Below are 15713 nucleotides of genomic sequence, written 5' to 3'. Positions count from 1 at the left end.
AATATATGTAGTGACATTTACATGTTGAACAAAGAGTGTGCACACTGTACCTTGTAACTATTTTACAGCGGACCAGAGTGGCTGGGGGGTTCTAGGCGCTACAATCTGGAGCCGCATGGCCGCTATGGTCGCAGGTTCGGATCCTGCCTCGGGCATAGATGTGTGTGATGTCCTTAGGTTAGTTAGGTTTAAGTAGTTCTAAGTTCTAGGGGACTGATGACCACAGCAGTTGTCCCATAGTGCTCAGAGCCATTTGAACCATTTTGAACTATTTTCCATATAGTTCAATAACTGCCGCCCTGTATGTGATGCACTAGACAAATTATGCAATGTACTTCTCCACATACAAGTATTTAACAAAAACATTTATTGGGACCTGAATTAATTTTCTGCACTGCTACACACATAAAATCAGTTTAAATAAATTTCAACAGTCTCACTTTGAGCTGTGAGACATGGTTAAACTTACCACTACTTCAGATTCAATAATTAATGTCTTGTTGCAATCCATCTAAGTCTGTTTCAGAATGTTTTGAAGTGTTGAAATCTGAATAGCGCAAGCTAATATAAAAAAGGTACAGCAACAGTGGCGCCGTCCATTAGCAGAGTGCGGAATGTCAAGTTGTCAAGTTACATTCCATATACAGGTCGGTACTCATGTCGTACTGGTCGAAGTACCATCGTACGTTCGCAGTGAGTGCCATTTTCGCTACAGCGAATTTGTCGTGCGTGTGAACTGTGCCGCGTTATCCAAATCTTGCTCGTGGAACAATATTAAATCAGGTAAAGAACTTCCATGCAACTGCCAGTGCATCGAATCGAAAGCCAGCCGACTCTTGGAAAACCATCCAAACTCCCGAGAGCATTAAATGTGTGCGTAGCAGTTTACACGCAAGCCCTCGTCGTTCGTTACGAAAACAGTGCGGAAACGTTCCAAAAAGATGGTGCGACATGCCATACATCCAGCAAGACCTTGCAAATTCTCCGTGAAGTGTTCGGTAACAGTATAATTTCCAAACGTGCTTGTGTCGAATGGCCGTCTCGCTCGCCCGCTTTTACCGTGCCAGACGTTTACCTGTGGGGTTGTATGAAGGCGAGAAGAGTATACTCCGACCGGATGGGAAGTTTGCACCAGTTAAAAGATCGAATTCATAATGAAATTTCCAGAATTCCTCCTGCACTTACGAAATATGTGTTCAAAAACTGGGTGAAACGCCTCGAGTATTGTGACCTGCGAATACTCATCATTTTTGTCCATTGCAATATTTCATAAGTGAACCTGAATAAATATTGTACGTCGTGTAAAATGCTCAAATTTATTTCGCGATTAGTTTATGTGTTATTAGAATTTGAGGTCATCGGAGCATTATGAAACACGCTGTACTAGCAGAAATACACTGCAATCCGATGAGTGAACCGAACGATATACTCTGGTGAAAGATCGTACTCAGTTTCCAACTGCCTCCTCCCAATTCTCACCAGTACTCTCCACAACAACACCACAGGGACACAATTAAACGTCAATAGCTCAAAAGAAATTCTAAGACACACACTCAAATTTTCATGATAATAAATAGAATTCATTTGCTTCAGTTAATCTTTGCCAAGATAGCCTCATTCACTAAATGCCACCATCAAGTTAGCTACTTGGTTGCAAGTTAGCTACTTGGTTCCACAACCTAATTTGGTGTTTCTGGCTATTGACGGTCTGCACACTCATTAAACAGCAACATTTGCTTGGAAACCAAGTATGACTAAACCCAAAATTCATGCCCAACCTACAGGAAAGTATTTTCAGGTTCTCACAATACTCAGTAGTACAAGAAATAACTCGGCTGATCATGAGGTATCACCTACTTCCGACTTCTGAAAGTCACTATGAAACACCACATCTGCCACAGCAGGTACACGACTTGTAAACCCATGACTGTTGTCAGCCACCTACACTCAGTAGCCAAATGCCACCAATTTCATTCGTTATTGCCACTAACACTAATCGCCCCCCTTCGAAACACTCCTGCCACAAGGGCTTAAGTGACGTTTGTTCCCCACCAGCAGGAGCTTGGAAAATCTTGCCATTCTGGAAAAAACACTTTTCCATGAGTAAACTTTTTAGGTCTCCTCAACAATCCATTTAAGAAGAGTACACAATGTCTATGTCATCACCGTCAAGCTGTAGCAAACATCTTTCCCTGGAAAACACAATAACCATAGAAATGAATAAATAGGCATGGTCCCAGAATGATGTACTATGCAACACCATTTTTCAGCGATAGATGAAATTATTCCTAATCAGGATAATGAGAAAATGGAGCTACAGAAATTTGTGTAACATGTTCAAGCAATAGCTAGATGGTTGGTGTCTACAGTAGCCACATATATACATTTCTAACTGTTTCTATTGTTCGAAAATAGTTACTTCAAATAAAAATGTAAATTACACAAATCGTAAATTCTAATATTGCAGGCTCATTACATAACTTAAGAAACAGCAAATACTAAAAACTGATGAGACACTTGAAATATATAATTTAAAATGACATATAAAGATTCTCATCTCTAAAAGCAAAAGAAAATGAATCTCAAATCATTGTAAGGTAACTGATCATTATAGTGCTGTTGCTTTAGTGATCAAAATGTTACAAATGAATTAAGGAAAATGAGTATTTTCTAAAATATCTATCCATCCAAACTGGAAACTAAAATGGCAATGATGTACAAGAATCTAAATACTCAGAAATCTTCCTACTTTTTTCCTTCAGCATTTGTCCCACATGCCCCCGGAGTCCGTTACATAGATCCATTGTCTCCATTTCGCTCTATCACGGACTGCATCTGGGTGGATGTTCATGCATTTAACGTCTATATGAATCATATCAGCCCAATGTTGATTAGGTCGTCCTTTGCCCTTCTGCTGACGACTTCATGTCTGTAACCCGCCTTGGCAATAGAGTCATCACCGGCCTGTAAAACATGCCCAAACTATCGAAGACGACTCTCACGCATCTTGTCTTGGATCGGTGCAACACCAAACTGTTTCATAATGCTGTCATTGGAAACGTGATCTAACTTAGTGAAGCGCGCTGTCCACCTTAGCATCTATGTTTCCATTACACTTAGGTGGCGTTCTGTCTCAACTGCAGTTCGCCAGCACTGCTGTTGCAAGTGACTCTGGTTGTTGTTCGCCACTTCATTCAGGCTGCCTGAGTTCTAGTGTTGACCTCTTTGGTGAGTCAGCCATCAACAGTGATCGTGGAAACATGGTGCTTAGACTTATTCACACATGTCAGATCTTCACCATTAATCATGATGGTTCATATTTCATGTACGTCTGATATCATGTACTCGATTTTCTTCATATTAAGGAGAAAACCACGTTGCAGCAACTCGTTACTCCATTTTTTTGTTTGGCTCTGCAGATCAAGCATGTTTTCTGCCACCAGCAGCATGTCGTCAGCATAAAGTAGGGTCCATGGTAATGGCTGGTGCAGATCAGCAGTTATGGTGACCATTACGAGAATGAAGAGAAGTGGTGATAATGCAGAACCTTGATGGATGCTGACTGTGATGGGGAAGTCCTTGTATAGTCCTGAGGATGTACTCAGAAATAAACAAAATAAATTTGTACTACTTCTCTAAATCCCTAAAGAGCTATTATTATGAACACAAAGACGTAAAAAAAGGATAACATTTAAAGATGTGGAACAAACAAACTGAATCAAAATGATTTAAAATCTCATTCAAACCAAGATAATTATCTCCTCAAGCATAAAAAAAATGAACTATAAATCACAAGAGCACAATGTTTTGATTCTTCCCCTGATACAGAATCAGTGAAACCAGTATGTAAAATTCTTTGAAATACTGTCTTTAATCCATACAAAATTAAAAACCAAATGTACATATTCGTCCAAATAGGAGCTACTAATGTAAACACATGTAAAAGAAATGAATGTATGAGCTAAACAGAAGGAAAGGTTTTTCTCATTAGGAATACCATTAATTAAGTACATGATCAGTATAAATGTGTGACCATCAACAGGTCAACAAAACCGTATATACAGTATTTTGGATCATGCATCTTTCACTAAGCAAACATATATATGTCCCTTTTTTGAAACGTGTATTGATAAACTGGTCACTGACAGAAACACAGCTCTCTTTAATGTCTGTGCTTTACTGTCACAACTGTGTATTCAGTGTACTTAACAAACACTTTGTACGATTGCGGAAGTGGATCAGAAGGGTGAAGGCCTTCACATAGGTTTCACATCTTTATCGTATAGTATCATTGTTTCATCCAGCATATATGTGAATTTTGACTTCCTATAACTTGGTCTGTGCATCATGATCGCTATCAGCCAGGAATTACATCTCACGTATTTACAATGTTGCAGTTGCTGTAAGGCATCTTTGCCTTGCAGTTGTCTTTGGGGCAGTTGAGCAGTGGCTGGGATGTGGACCGTTTATCATGGCTGTCTGATAAGCATAATCACACAGATAGTGAAACAATAGAAATAGGCTGAGTGCACAATTATTAATATTACAAGCTATCAAAAATGCTACAATGTGTAGATAAATTTGTGTTCAGATTAAGGAGAGTGATTTGTTGTTGAGGCTGCAGTGCCAGACAATTAATGTTATTGTTAGAGGAACATGAAAATAGCCTAAGTGCAGTTAAGAGGCAAAAAGTATATGTTTGTAAATATGTGAGTGATGAAGTTATGTGCAATCAACAGTTCTCTAGATTAATTGTGTGTTTGGAGAATTAATTAGCATAAATGACTGACATACTGGGGCATATTGTAATTAACTGTTCGTTTTTCACCAATGCATTATGTTTGGTGCGCACTAACTGTACAATCTTTGTACAAGAATTACACAGGGGGGACAAGCTGTGTGAACTATTAAAATTAAGTCATGATCATAAAAGAATCAGAGGCAAATGTTCACAGTAGATGGGATGCTACCCATTATCGAGTGGATGAACAGCATAATGGATGACACTGTGCCAATGAAGAGGAATTTTCAGACAGTTGTTCAAGTAAATGGGATATATTCACAAAATTGAAATGGCAGAAGAAATTTTAAAACATCATGGAGTAGCTTTCAGCGTTGAAGGGGACCCAACAGAAAACAACAACAGTTCAAGACAGCAAACAATAAGTTTGCAGCTGCAAGAAGTGCTGTAGTAGACAACTGATTGAAACTGTCATACATTTGGAGTGTGAATAATTGATGATGATTGAAAGTGAACTGCATTAAGTCTGCACTTTATGTGTTTGGCCAAATTATTATGCATGAAATACAACAAAATTTTTCGTAATGGCTGAAGGTGAAAATCATTTTTATAAGCAATAGCACACCTTGTTGAGGGATATGTGAAGGGCGACAACTGGAGGAAACAGTTATTAGTGAATCAGAAATAATAAAGGTGTTTGAGACACAAATGGAAAAACAGGAGAAAATGTTAAAGGCGTATATGGAAGAGTGATGGAGAAAACATGAAGAACGAGTGAATAAAAGCGAGGAAGAATATGAAGAACGATTGAGAAAGATATGAGAAGAATTTTGGACAAAAACAACAAAATAATCTGAAGAAATTTTGTTGTCATCATCTAGTTAGCTAGGAAAAGTGTGTCAGTTGGCTCTGAGCACTATGGGACTTAACATCTATGGTCATCAGTCCCCTAGAACTTAGAACTACTTAAACCTAACTAACCTAAGGACAGCACACAACACCCAGCCATCACGAGGCAGAGAAAATCCCTGACCCCGCCGGGAATCGAACCCGGGAACCCGGGCGTGGGAAGCGAGAACGCTACCGCATGACCACGAGATGCTGGCTGCTAGGAAAAGATATGGCCAGATATGAGGGTGTAGAAAAAAAATCAATTACTATTTCTGAAATGGACGCGACTTACAAACCCATGGCCAAACTGAAACATCCACAAACACATGAGAAAAAATAGTAATGAACGCATATTTAGATCAAGAAGACAGTTCAAAAGAAACGAGTGATACACTATTAGTGGATAGCAATGTAACCGAAATAGAGGGAGAAATTTATGCCATGGAGACTTTAGTAGTACCAACTTTGTATGTGGACGGTACTTTAGAAGAAGACTGAACGATTGAATGACAGGTGGAGGTTAATTTTGGCGAAAATGAAGATTTGGAAGAGGGAAAGAGAGCGAATGGTTACATCTAAAGGGAAGAAAACTGTAGAGAATACAGAGGCATTTGTAAGAGTGCACTGAGGTGACAGAAGTCATGGGATACCTCTTAATATGGTGTTGGGCCACCTTTTGCCGACATAGTTCAGGAACTGGAAGTAGCATGCGCTCAACAAGTTGTTAGAACCCCCTCAGCAGATATATTGAGCTATGCTGCCTCTATAGCCATCCGTAATTGCGAAAGTGTTGCATTGCAGGGTATTGTGCATGAACTGGCCTCCTGATTATGTTCCATAAATGTTCGATAGGATTCATATTGGGCAATCTGGCTGGCATAACCACTCACTCGAATTGTCCAGCATATTCTTCAAACTAATCATGATCATTTGTGGCTTGGTGACATGGGGCATTGTCATCCATAGAAAAAAACCACGATTTTTTGGGAATATGAAGTCCATGAATGGCTGCAGATGATTTCCAAGTTGCCAAACATAACAATTCTCAGACAATGATCTATTCACATGGACCAGAGGACCCAGCCCATTCCTTGTTAATAGGCCACACCATTATGGAGCCACCACCAGTTTGAATTGTGCCTTGTGGACAACTTGTGTCCATGACTTCGTGGGGAGTGCTCCACACTCGAAACCTACCATCAGCTCTGACGAACTAAAATAGGAACTCGTCTGACCAGGCCATGGTTTTCCAGTCATCTACGGTCCAACGCATATGGTCACAAGACCAGGAGAGGTGCTGCAGTTGATGTCATGCTGTGCGCAAAGACAATCATGTTGGTCATCTACTGCCATAGCCCATTAACACAAAATTTCACCACACTGTCCTAACAGATATATTCGCCATATGTCCCACATTGATTTCTGTGGTTATTTCATACAGTGTTTGCTTGTCCTTTAGCACTGGGAGCACTATGCAAAAGCTACTATCTCGGTTATTAAGTGGAAACCATTGGCCACAGCGTTGTCTGTGGTTAGAGGTAATTTCTGAAATTTGACAGTCTTAGCACACTCTTGGCATTTGAATCTCGGTATATTGAATACCCTAACGATTTTCGAAATTGAATGTCTAGCTCCAGCAGCTATTCCGCGTTCTGAGTCTGTTAATTCTCATTGTGTGCCCATAATCACGTTGGAAACTTTTTCACATGAACCACCTGAGTACAAATGCTTGCTCTGCCAATACACAATCTTTTATACCTTGTATAAGGTACACTACCGCCATCTGTAAATGTGTGTATCGCTATCCTTTGACTTCGGACGTAAATGTACTGTATATTGCACTATGGTAAATTAAGACTGTAGGAAGAGGGCACAAATGCGACATGTAAAATATAGTATTTTGAAAGAGCAAGTAGAAGAGGAATAAAACACCATTGAAGAACGGAAAATTACCCGGAAAATTGAAGAGAATGTTACCAAAACGGATGAAGACAGACCAAAGTACCAGAAAATTAAACTGAATAAGAAAAATTCGCAGCAAAGAAACAAGAGGGAAGCATGGATGGGACTAAAAAGCCTAATGAGACAGGTGACTCGTACTGTCCCGTGCGTACCACAGAAGAAGAACTTACTTTACAGCATGAGATAGAACAATAGAAAGAGGAAGAAAGAAGACAGACTGCAAGCCTCGTTATTATATAGTGACAGCAAGGGCACATAGGTGTTCAACACCAACTTTTTGAGTGTAAGTTATTTTCCCAATGTTGTAATGTTTTCTGTGAATGGGTGCTTAGGTGGTATTTATTTTTCTTCCAGTTTATAGCACAGGGGATGTTTAATGCATCTGCATGGACAGACGTTAGTATTGTGCAGATGAGAGGATTGGACTGCTCCCTCCCACTGAGCACTGAACTGGATCCAGTCCAAATATCGACACTGTGCAGGTGTAGGGAGAGTGTGTCCATCCAACACAGCAACCAGTGTGGGATTGCTAGACCTAATTCTCTGCATCAGTGAGATCTACACTGCTGGCAGAGCAGCAGCAACGGCCTTGAGGCTGTTCACACCATGTCGATAGATCATTGTGCCATATATGGTGACACATGGGTAAGCGGAGGTGCACTGGCTGTACCGTGAAAAACTGTGATTGATTGGCAGCTATGTGTCTAATGAAAATGTTTTAGTTTGTGAGTCGGAGTGCGCAAGAAGGGTGTACTCTACGCACTGTACATTTTTCTTTCTCTTTTTCTTCCAGTGAATGGATTCAAACAAGAAACGCAAGTTAAGTAATGACATAGCGTAAAGCTGAATCATTAAGTAATGGATGCTTAATGTATGTAGTTGTTGGTTTTATGATTTACCTACTGTGTTGTTTCTCGTATATTGCGACGTTAAAAGAAATCAGGGGACATGGAATCATATGAGTGGATTGGGTTGTGTTCACCGTTTCATTGAAAACATAGTCTAGTTCTCCTATACTTTTCCATTTTACGCTACACGAAACATTCAGCATATTATCCGGAATCTGCCACAGTATCTGAAGCATCAGAAACCAAATGGTTCCAAAATTTCTTTCTTCTATTCTGGTTCCTCCATTTCTTTTTTCTGAATACTTAATTAGCATTCCGCTATTTCCCTTGTTTCACTCCCGCCCAAAGTCTAAAGAAACTGATATACGTAAAATCTCTCCATAAGTTATTTAAAAAAATCTCTTCGAAATCATAAACCATTCGCACAGATTCCAGCAGTCAGGAGCACCAACGAGAAAATCAGCTGAGACAAGCACAAAACTAACCACCAGCACCCAGATTGCTCGGACTGTGTTGTGATAAACTGTAGCATATATCTAACTGTGATTTTTAATATGTACAGCCGACGTTCGATGCTTGCAGCCGGTGATGATATGATGGTCGATGTTACGATGTTACCATCAGGCGAAAATGAAGTTGTGTGGTGTCATTCCAATTCTGGCAGTGTCACCAGGTGAAACATTCCTTCCTTTCATTCCTCAGAATTTCTGTAGTGTCATGTGAAATCACACTCGCAGCTGTGGCCAGAATATGCGCATTCTTGGCATTATGCAGTGTTCTAGACAAATTTTGCGAAGTACTGCTCCACATGTTTTATCTTAAACCTTAATTGCCAGAACCAGAATAATTCTTTATGTAGCCACAGACTTAATATCACTTTAAATAAGGATTTACTGCTTCACCATGCCCCAAAAGACAAGATTAAGTTTCTCACTCCTCCAAACTCAATAATTAATGCTTCTCAACAAACAAACTACTATGAGAAATAATCAGTGTTCCAATCAATGGATTTTAAATGTTGTAATAATGCCAACACGGCACACTTTATTTTGTAATCCCCATTATTTTTCAAAGTATTAGAGTAAATCAGGTCGTAACGTAACAAAAAGAAATACACTCGTTCAGCTTACACTATTTTGTATCATTTTTGGTGATTTAATTTTTTTGGTAAGTTATGAGATTTAAAGTATCTTTTTCATCTCAGTATTCACAACGCCTTACGATATGGAAACATATCTCGTGCAAGATGCCGTTGGCCCGAAAGGGCGTCTTAGTTTATAATCTTGTAAGTATTCTATTATGGATTCAGTGTCGATCGTGTTCTTCAGTTTAGTTAACTCGTCTTGTATTCGTTCCGTTAGTATTTGTGAATGTAAAACTGTTATCCCAGGTCCATGTGCTCATTTACATTGCCTGTGAATACCACAGCCAAATACTCGGATACGCAATACCTAGCTTTTTTTCGGTGTGTGCGTTTGTAAGGTTGGTAGTGGCTGCCGCGATGCGGTGTTGGCTATGGTGGCTAACGGACTAATGTCTATGGCTGAGTTCAAAATAATGTGGACTATTTAAAATTGTGTGCAGCTCGCTTGCATTGGTGTTGTTCATGCAATCAGTATTTGTGTGTAATAGAGAATGGCATTCCGTACGCATCATGTAAGTAAACATAGAGATGTAATTTTTTGCGATGTTTTATTAATTTTATGAAGTATTTTCCTAATTGGCGGGATATGTCAGTGGTTGTCCTATTCATACCTGTACTGCTTCAGTAAGTTTACTAAGTTCAGGTTCTGACATTTCGGGTTGGATACCCAAGATATTTGTAGTGACTTTCAACAGCTTTTGGACTATATCATATCTTGTCAAAAGCGTTGTCTGTAATCAGCTAGTTGGTGTTAACCAGAGGAGTCAGCAATTGAATAATCTAGGATTTTACGGCACGTTTTTCAGTTTCAGTATGTGATGCTTGGTTTTTAGCTAAATGTAGCAGGAGCCCAAGTGAAAGCAAGGCCTCCATTACATGGCACGCAAAAGACGTCTGTGCTAGCAGAAATTGGCAATAAATTACGCTCACATAATGTGGAAGAAGATGCGAGGCGTCCACTGAAGCCAACAAATGTCTCCAACGTAATAAGGAAACCTTTGAAAGGGTAAGTGATTGGGACTGTAAGGAATCTCTGAGGAAACAAAATTTTGCGGTAGTGAGAATTGTACTATTGCTTGTGTAGTTGGGGTAAAGTGTAATGGAAGGATATTTTGCGACTGTCTTTGTTAAATTCGTGTTAGGTATTCAGTGTTTCGTGTAGTCCAAATTTTTTAGGGTTCTGTAGCTTCCTATACTTAAGAACTTAAATTTTGACTTCTAGATGTGTCGCAAAATTACTATTATAAATTAAAATTTAACTAATTACAAAGTGTGATCGTAATGTCACTTCATTTTCAGAAATGATTTTGGGTGTTTAAAATTATCTTGTAACGTCTCCAGATTCTGTGAGATTAGTATTCCGAATATATATAATTTCGTTTCTACCCCCCCCCCCCCCCCCCCTTCTGTTCATTAGTCTGGAAAATTTTCTTGTAAAAGAGCTAATGATTCATTGTCGAACATAAGATTCTGTAAATCCCATCCTGAAGCGGTTTCAGGCATGTATAATATCCAAATTTGTAATTTAGTGGCAGAAGTAGCAACCGAAGGCTACTTATGTGAGGTAGTCAATTATTCAAAACGACTGTCACAATCACATTATTTTGCCGCCAACCGGTTTCAACCTGCGATGGGGTCATCTTCAGGGCAATTTACACTATTTGGTCATTCGCTGGAGTCTTCACCCTGTCTGTGCATGGTTGGTGACGACTCCAGCAAGTGACCAAATGGTGTAAATTTCCCTGAAGACTACCCCTCCGTGGGTTGAAACCGGTTGGCGGTAAAATAAAAAATGCGATTGTGACTGTCATTTTGAATAGTTGAGTTTAGGTAAATTAATCGCTGTTTATCTCCATACAACTATGTTGTCTAAAAACTTATGTGAGGTATACTAACAACTAGTGCTCTTGATTTAAGCTGTTAATCTGCTGGTTTTACTTAAAACAAAGCATTCATGTAACCGTACACAGACACACTACCTATGCCGTGTATTGGTCAGGTCCTTCTGAAAACCAACATTAGTCATGTGTCAGCTCAACAGGGTAACTGATTCAGTCAAACATGTAAGGGTCACAACAAAATCATTCCCACATGTCATGTGTATGAGTTAACAGATTCCACCAGGGACTCACTGATATTAGTCATAGGATACTACGTTTTTTCATTTTGAAGTGCAAAATTTTAAATTTCTGGACATTTAAAGCAAGTTGCCAATCTTCCATGTTGGAGTGGATGAGGTATTCTTTCAGTTTGTTTCTGAATGTCTGGGCATTTCCAATTTCCTGTCTGTTCTTAATGATTGACTATTGAATTGACATGTAAAATTCAATTCAACTACTTCTAGGGATGCACAGTTGAGGAAATTTTGATAGTCTAGATCAGTGCCAGATGCATCTAAAATCTGAGAAATGTGACATGTGGGAATGATTTTGTTGTGACCCTTACATGTTTGACTGAATCAGTTACCCTGTTGAGCTGTAAGTTATTTCATTCTTCATCAAGGTTGGTTTCATCTACTGTATATAGTGTTCAAATAACTTGGGGGGGGAATGCAGTTGGATGACAGACAAGTGCTAGTATTTTGTCAGGTGCATACCCTGCCATTTATGATGCAAAACAGCAGCAACAGCTTTCAAAAGCTAGTTAAATTTTCTTCTACAACACTTACTTGCTGCAGTTTGTCCTTGAAAATTGCAGGGTCTGCATCTGTTGGAAGTATTATCAGTTGTCAACATCACCCAGCTGTATTACTGTAAGTTATGTAATTATTCTTCATTTTAAGAAATTCTAAGTTAGTTGTAGGGCTAATAGCATTGGATTAACACACTCTTGAAACTGAGGATCTACAATCCTTAAAGCAGTAGCCAGTCAGGTTGACTGGAGTAAAAATGTAGTAGTAATTTATGTAATCTGCTATAATTAGATTACTGCATAATACTGATATTTTTAAAATTGTCTTTATTTTAAGCATTTTTCTTTTTAACTCCATTTTATTTTTGTTTGCTGTTCCTATAACTGATTTTATTGTATATCTTTTTAACCACTTTCTTGTAGATTTCCTTTGTCTTCATATATTCTGTAAATTATTTTCAGTTGATTAAAGTGTTAGTGACTGGATACACTGGTATCTACTGATTGTTTGTGGCACTACATCGATTTTTGTGAGCTTTTTCTACGTCTAAATACATACTGTGCAAATCACCATATGGTGCAGGAAGGAGGGTACCTTGTACCCATACTATTCATTCCCTTTCCTGTTCCACTCGCAAATGGAGCAAGGGAAAAATCACTCTGTCTGCCTCTCTATGAGCTCAGATTCTGTTTATGTTCTCTTTCAGTCCTCATACATTGCATTTGTTGGTGGTAGTAGAATTGTTCTGTAGTCAGCTGCAAGTGGCAGTATTGAGTGTTTTGTGGAAGGGTCACCTCTCCAGTGATTGCCAGTTGAGTTAGAGCAGTTTCCATAATTGCTGAATATTGATTAAACAGCAGTTACAAATCTAGCAGGAGGTGGCACTGCTTGCAGCTATTGAGGGTGCTGGCTGCAGTCATCTTAGAGCTGTGGCTCATATCTGACACAAATGATACCTGTTGTTTAGATCTTGAGATCTTTTCTTTATTTTCAGAAGTCTTCTAGTTCAGTTCCTTCAGTATCTCTGTGACACTCTGCCTTGGTTCAAACAACCCTGTGGTCATTCATGGTCTCCTTATCTGTATTTGTTTGATATCCCCTGTTAGCCCTATTTGGTCCGGGTCCCATTCAGTTGAGCAATATCCTAGAACCAGTTACATGAGTGATATGTGAGCAGTCTTCTTCCCCAGTATCGTCGTACCAATAAACAGAAGTCTACCAACTGCTTTACCCCTGACTGAATCTATGTGGTCATTCCATTTCATATTCCTACAGTGTTAGACCCAGGTATTTTTGTATGAGTTAACAGATTCCACCAGTGACTCACTCCTATTAGTCATAGGATACTACGTTTTTTCATTTTGAAGTGCAAAATTTTAAATTTCTGGACATTTAAAGCAAGTTGCCAATCTTTGCGTGACTTCAAAATCTTATTGAGGTCTGACTGAAAATTTATGCAGCTTCTTTCAGATGGTACTTAATCATAGATAACTGCATCGTCTGCAGGAAAAAAGGCTGAGGTTACTATTGTCTTCAAGGTCATTGATATACAACATGAACAGTCCCAACACACTTTATTATTAGTGAAAATAAAGATTAGATATATTACAATACATTTATTGATATACAGGTCTGGTGATGAGTGTCCATCAAAGATATCATGCTCTCTCTTCCCTACCAAAAAGGCCTCAACCTAGTCACAATTTGCACTTGATAACCCACGAGATTGTACTTTCGACAAGAAGCGTAGGTGTGGTTCGGAGTCGGATGCTTTCCAGAAATCAAGAAGTACTGCCTCTACCTGACTGCTTTGATCCAAAACTTTCAGTATGTCATGTGAGAGTGGGAGTTGGGTTTTACGTGATCAGTGTTTTTGACATCCATGCTGATTGGCATGGAGCTCATTCTGTTAGATACCTCATCATGTTTGATTTCAAAATATTTTCTAAGATCCTATAACAAATAAATGTCAAAGTATTTTATGGTAGTTCTGTGGATTTTTACTGTCCTCCTTGCAGACAGATTTGACCTGGGCACTGTTTTTTTGTTTGAGGAATCTACAGTATTTTATAGTTAGAAAAGGGGCCAACTCGGCCACAAATTCAGTATAGAATCTGACAGGGATTCTATTGGGCCCTGGAGCTCTCAGATTTTAACAGTTTACTGTTTCTCAACACCACTGATACCATTGCTTATTTCATTCCTCTTTAGTGGTACGAGGATTAAATTAGGACAATTCTGCTGAGCTTTCCTTCCAAAAGGAACATTTGGGAACAGAGCTAAGCATTTCGGCATTAGATTTACCACACTCAATATCCATTCCTGTCTCGTTCATTAGGGGCTGGACAATAACTTTGGTGCTGTTAACAGCCATTACATACAACCGGAATTTCTTTGGGTTCTGTGAAAGGTCACTTGACAATATTCTGCTATGGTAGTCATTGAAAGCTTTGGGCATTGCTGTCTTGATAGTCAAACACATTTCATGCAACTTCTCTATGTACAGCCCTATGCTTAGCTTTCCACTTATTATGCAGTAATGTTTGTTTCTGTGGAAGTATTTTTAGTGATCATATACCACAATGGTTCCCTCCCATTACGAATTGTTGTACTGGTTACTATTCTTTTAAACTTGAGCCATAGTTCCCCTGTGTGCTCTCGCCCTTTGCTGAAAGTTTAAAGTTCCTCATTGAGATACAACTGTTGGATGATTGAAGTCTCCAATATGATTGGGAACTTGCGTACAAGTGAACTGAGATTTCCTCTAAAGATTTCGGTTACATTAGGAGAAAAGTCTGGTGGGTGATAGATTCAGTCATCGTTTTATGCCCACCATGATACAAGAGTCTTGCCAAAACAGTTTTACATGCAGCTTCATTTTCTATCTCACTGGATTTGAGTTTCTTGTCTACTGTGAAAAATATACCACCTGCATTTCCCATTTGCCTGTCCTTTAGATATAATTCAAAATTTCCCCAAAAATCTCACTATCATTTTCAGGTTTCAGCCAGCTTTCTGTACCTAATATTATGTGAACTTCACTGCTTTTCAGGAGGGCTTAAAACTCTCGCTTTGTTGTGAATGTCTCGGCAGTTGATCAGGATTTTAATACTCTTACCTGTGGTAGGCATTGCTTTGTTTTACACTGATACGTCTGTGTTTACTACAGCTGTTATCTGTATTGGATTGTTGTTAAAAAAAAAAATTATCCTTGTGGGCACCCCAGTCAGTAGCAGCCTCAGATGTGAGGTGCACACCTGACCCAATTAGGGAGACCCTACACTTCTTAACCCTGTGGCACAAATACAGGAAGTTGCAACCAAGCTAGTTCTCAGCAATGTAATGTCATAGTGCAGTGGTCACAGTATGTACGGAAGGTCGTAGGTTTGAATCTCGTAAAATACTTCAAAATTTTAATTTTTCTAAATACAATCAAGACTTTATTTTTTATTCAATTAATTGGTGTAAATGTAATGTTATATCCAGTAATTTGGC

The 15713-nt window shown here is 39.0% G+C and overlaps 1 protein-coding gene across 1 annotated transcript in view; it reads left to right on the top strand.

Moving 5' to 3' along the window:
- Window positions 1–9941: 9941 nt before the first annotated feature.
- LOC124799243 (G2/mitotic-specific cyclin-B-like) overlaps window positions 9942–15713 on the top strand; it is a 55140-nt gene continuing 49368 nt past the window's right edge. Inside the window, exons 1-2 of the mRNA XM_047262788.1 lie at window positions 9942–10098; window positions 10420–10592. Of these exons, the coding sequence (XP_047118744.1) occupies window positions 10078–10098; window positions 10420–10592 (194 nt within the window). The 5' untranslated portion in view covers window positions 9942–10077. The remainder of the gene's footprint in view (window positions 10099–10419; window positions 10593–15713) is intronic.

The sequence above is a fragment of the Schistocerca piceifrons genome, chromosome 5 (assembly GCF_021461385.2).
Source record: "Schistocerca piceifrons isolate TAMUIC-IGC-003096 chromosome 5, iqSchPice1.1, whole genome shotgun sequence".
NCBI classification, from domain to species: Eukaryota; Metazoa; Arthropoda; class Insecta; order Orthoptera; family Acrididae; genus Schistocerca; species Schistocerca piceifrons.
This window is presented reverse-complemented; position numbering and strand designations above follow the sequence as displayed.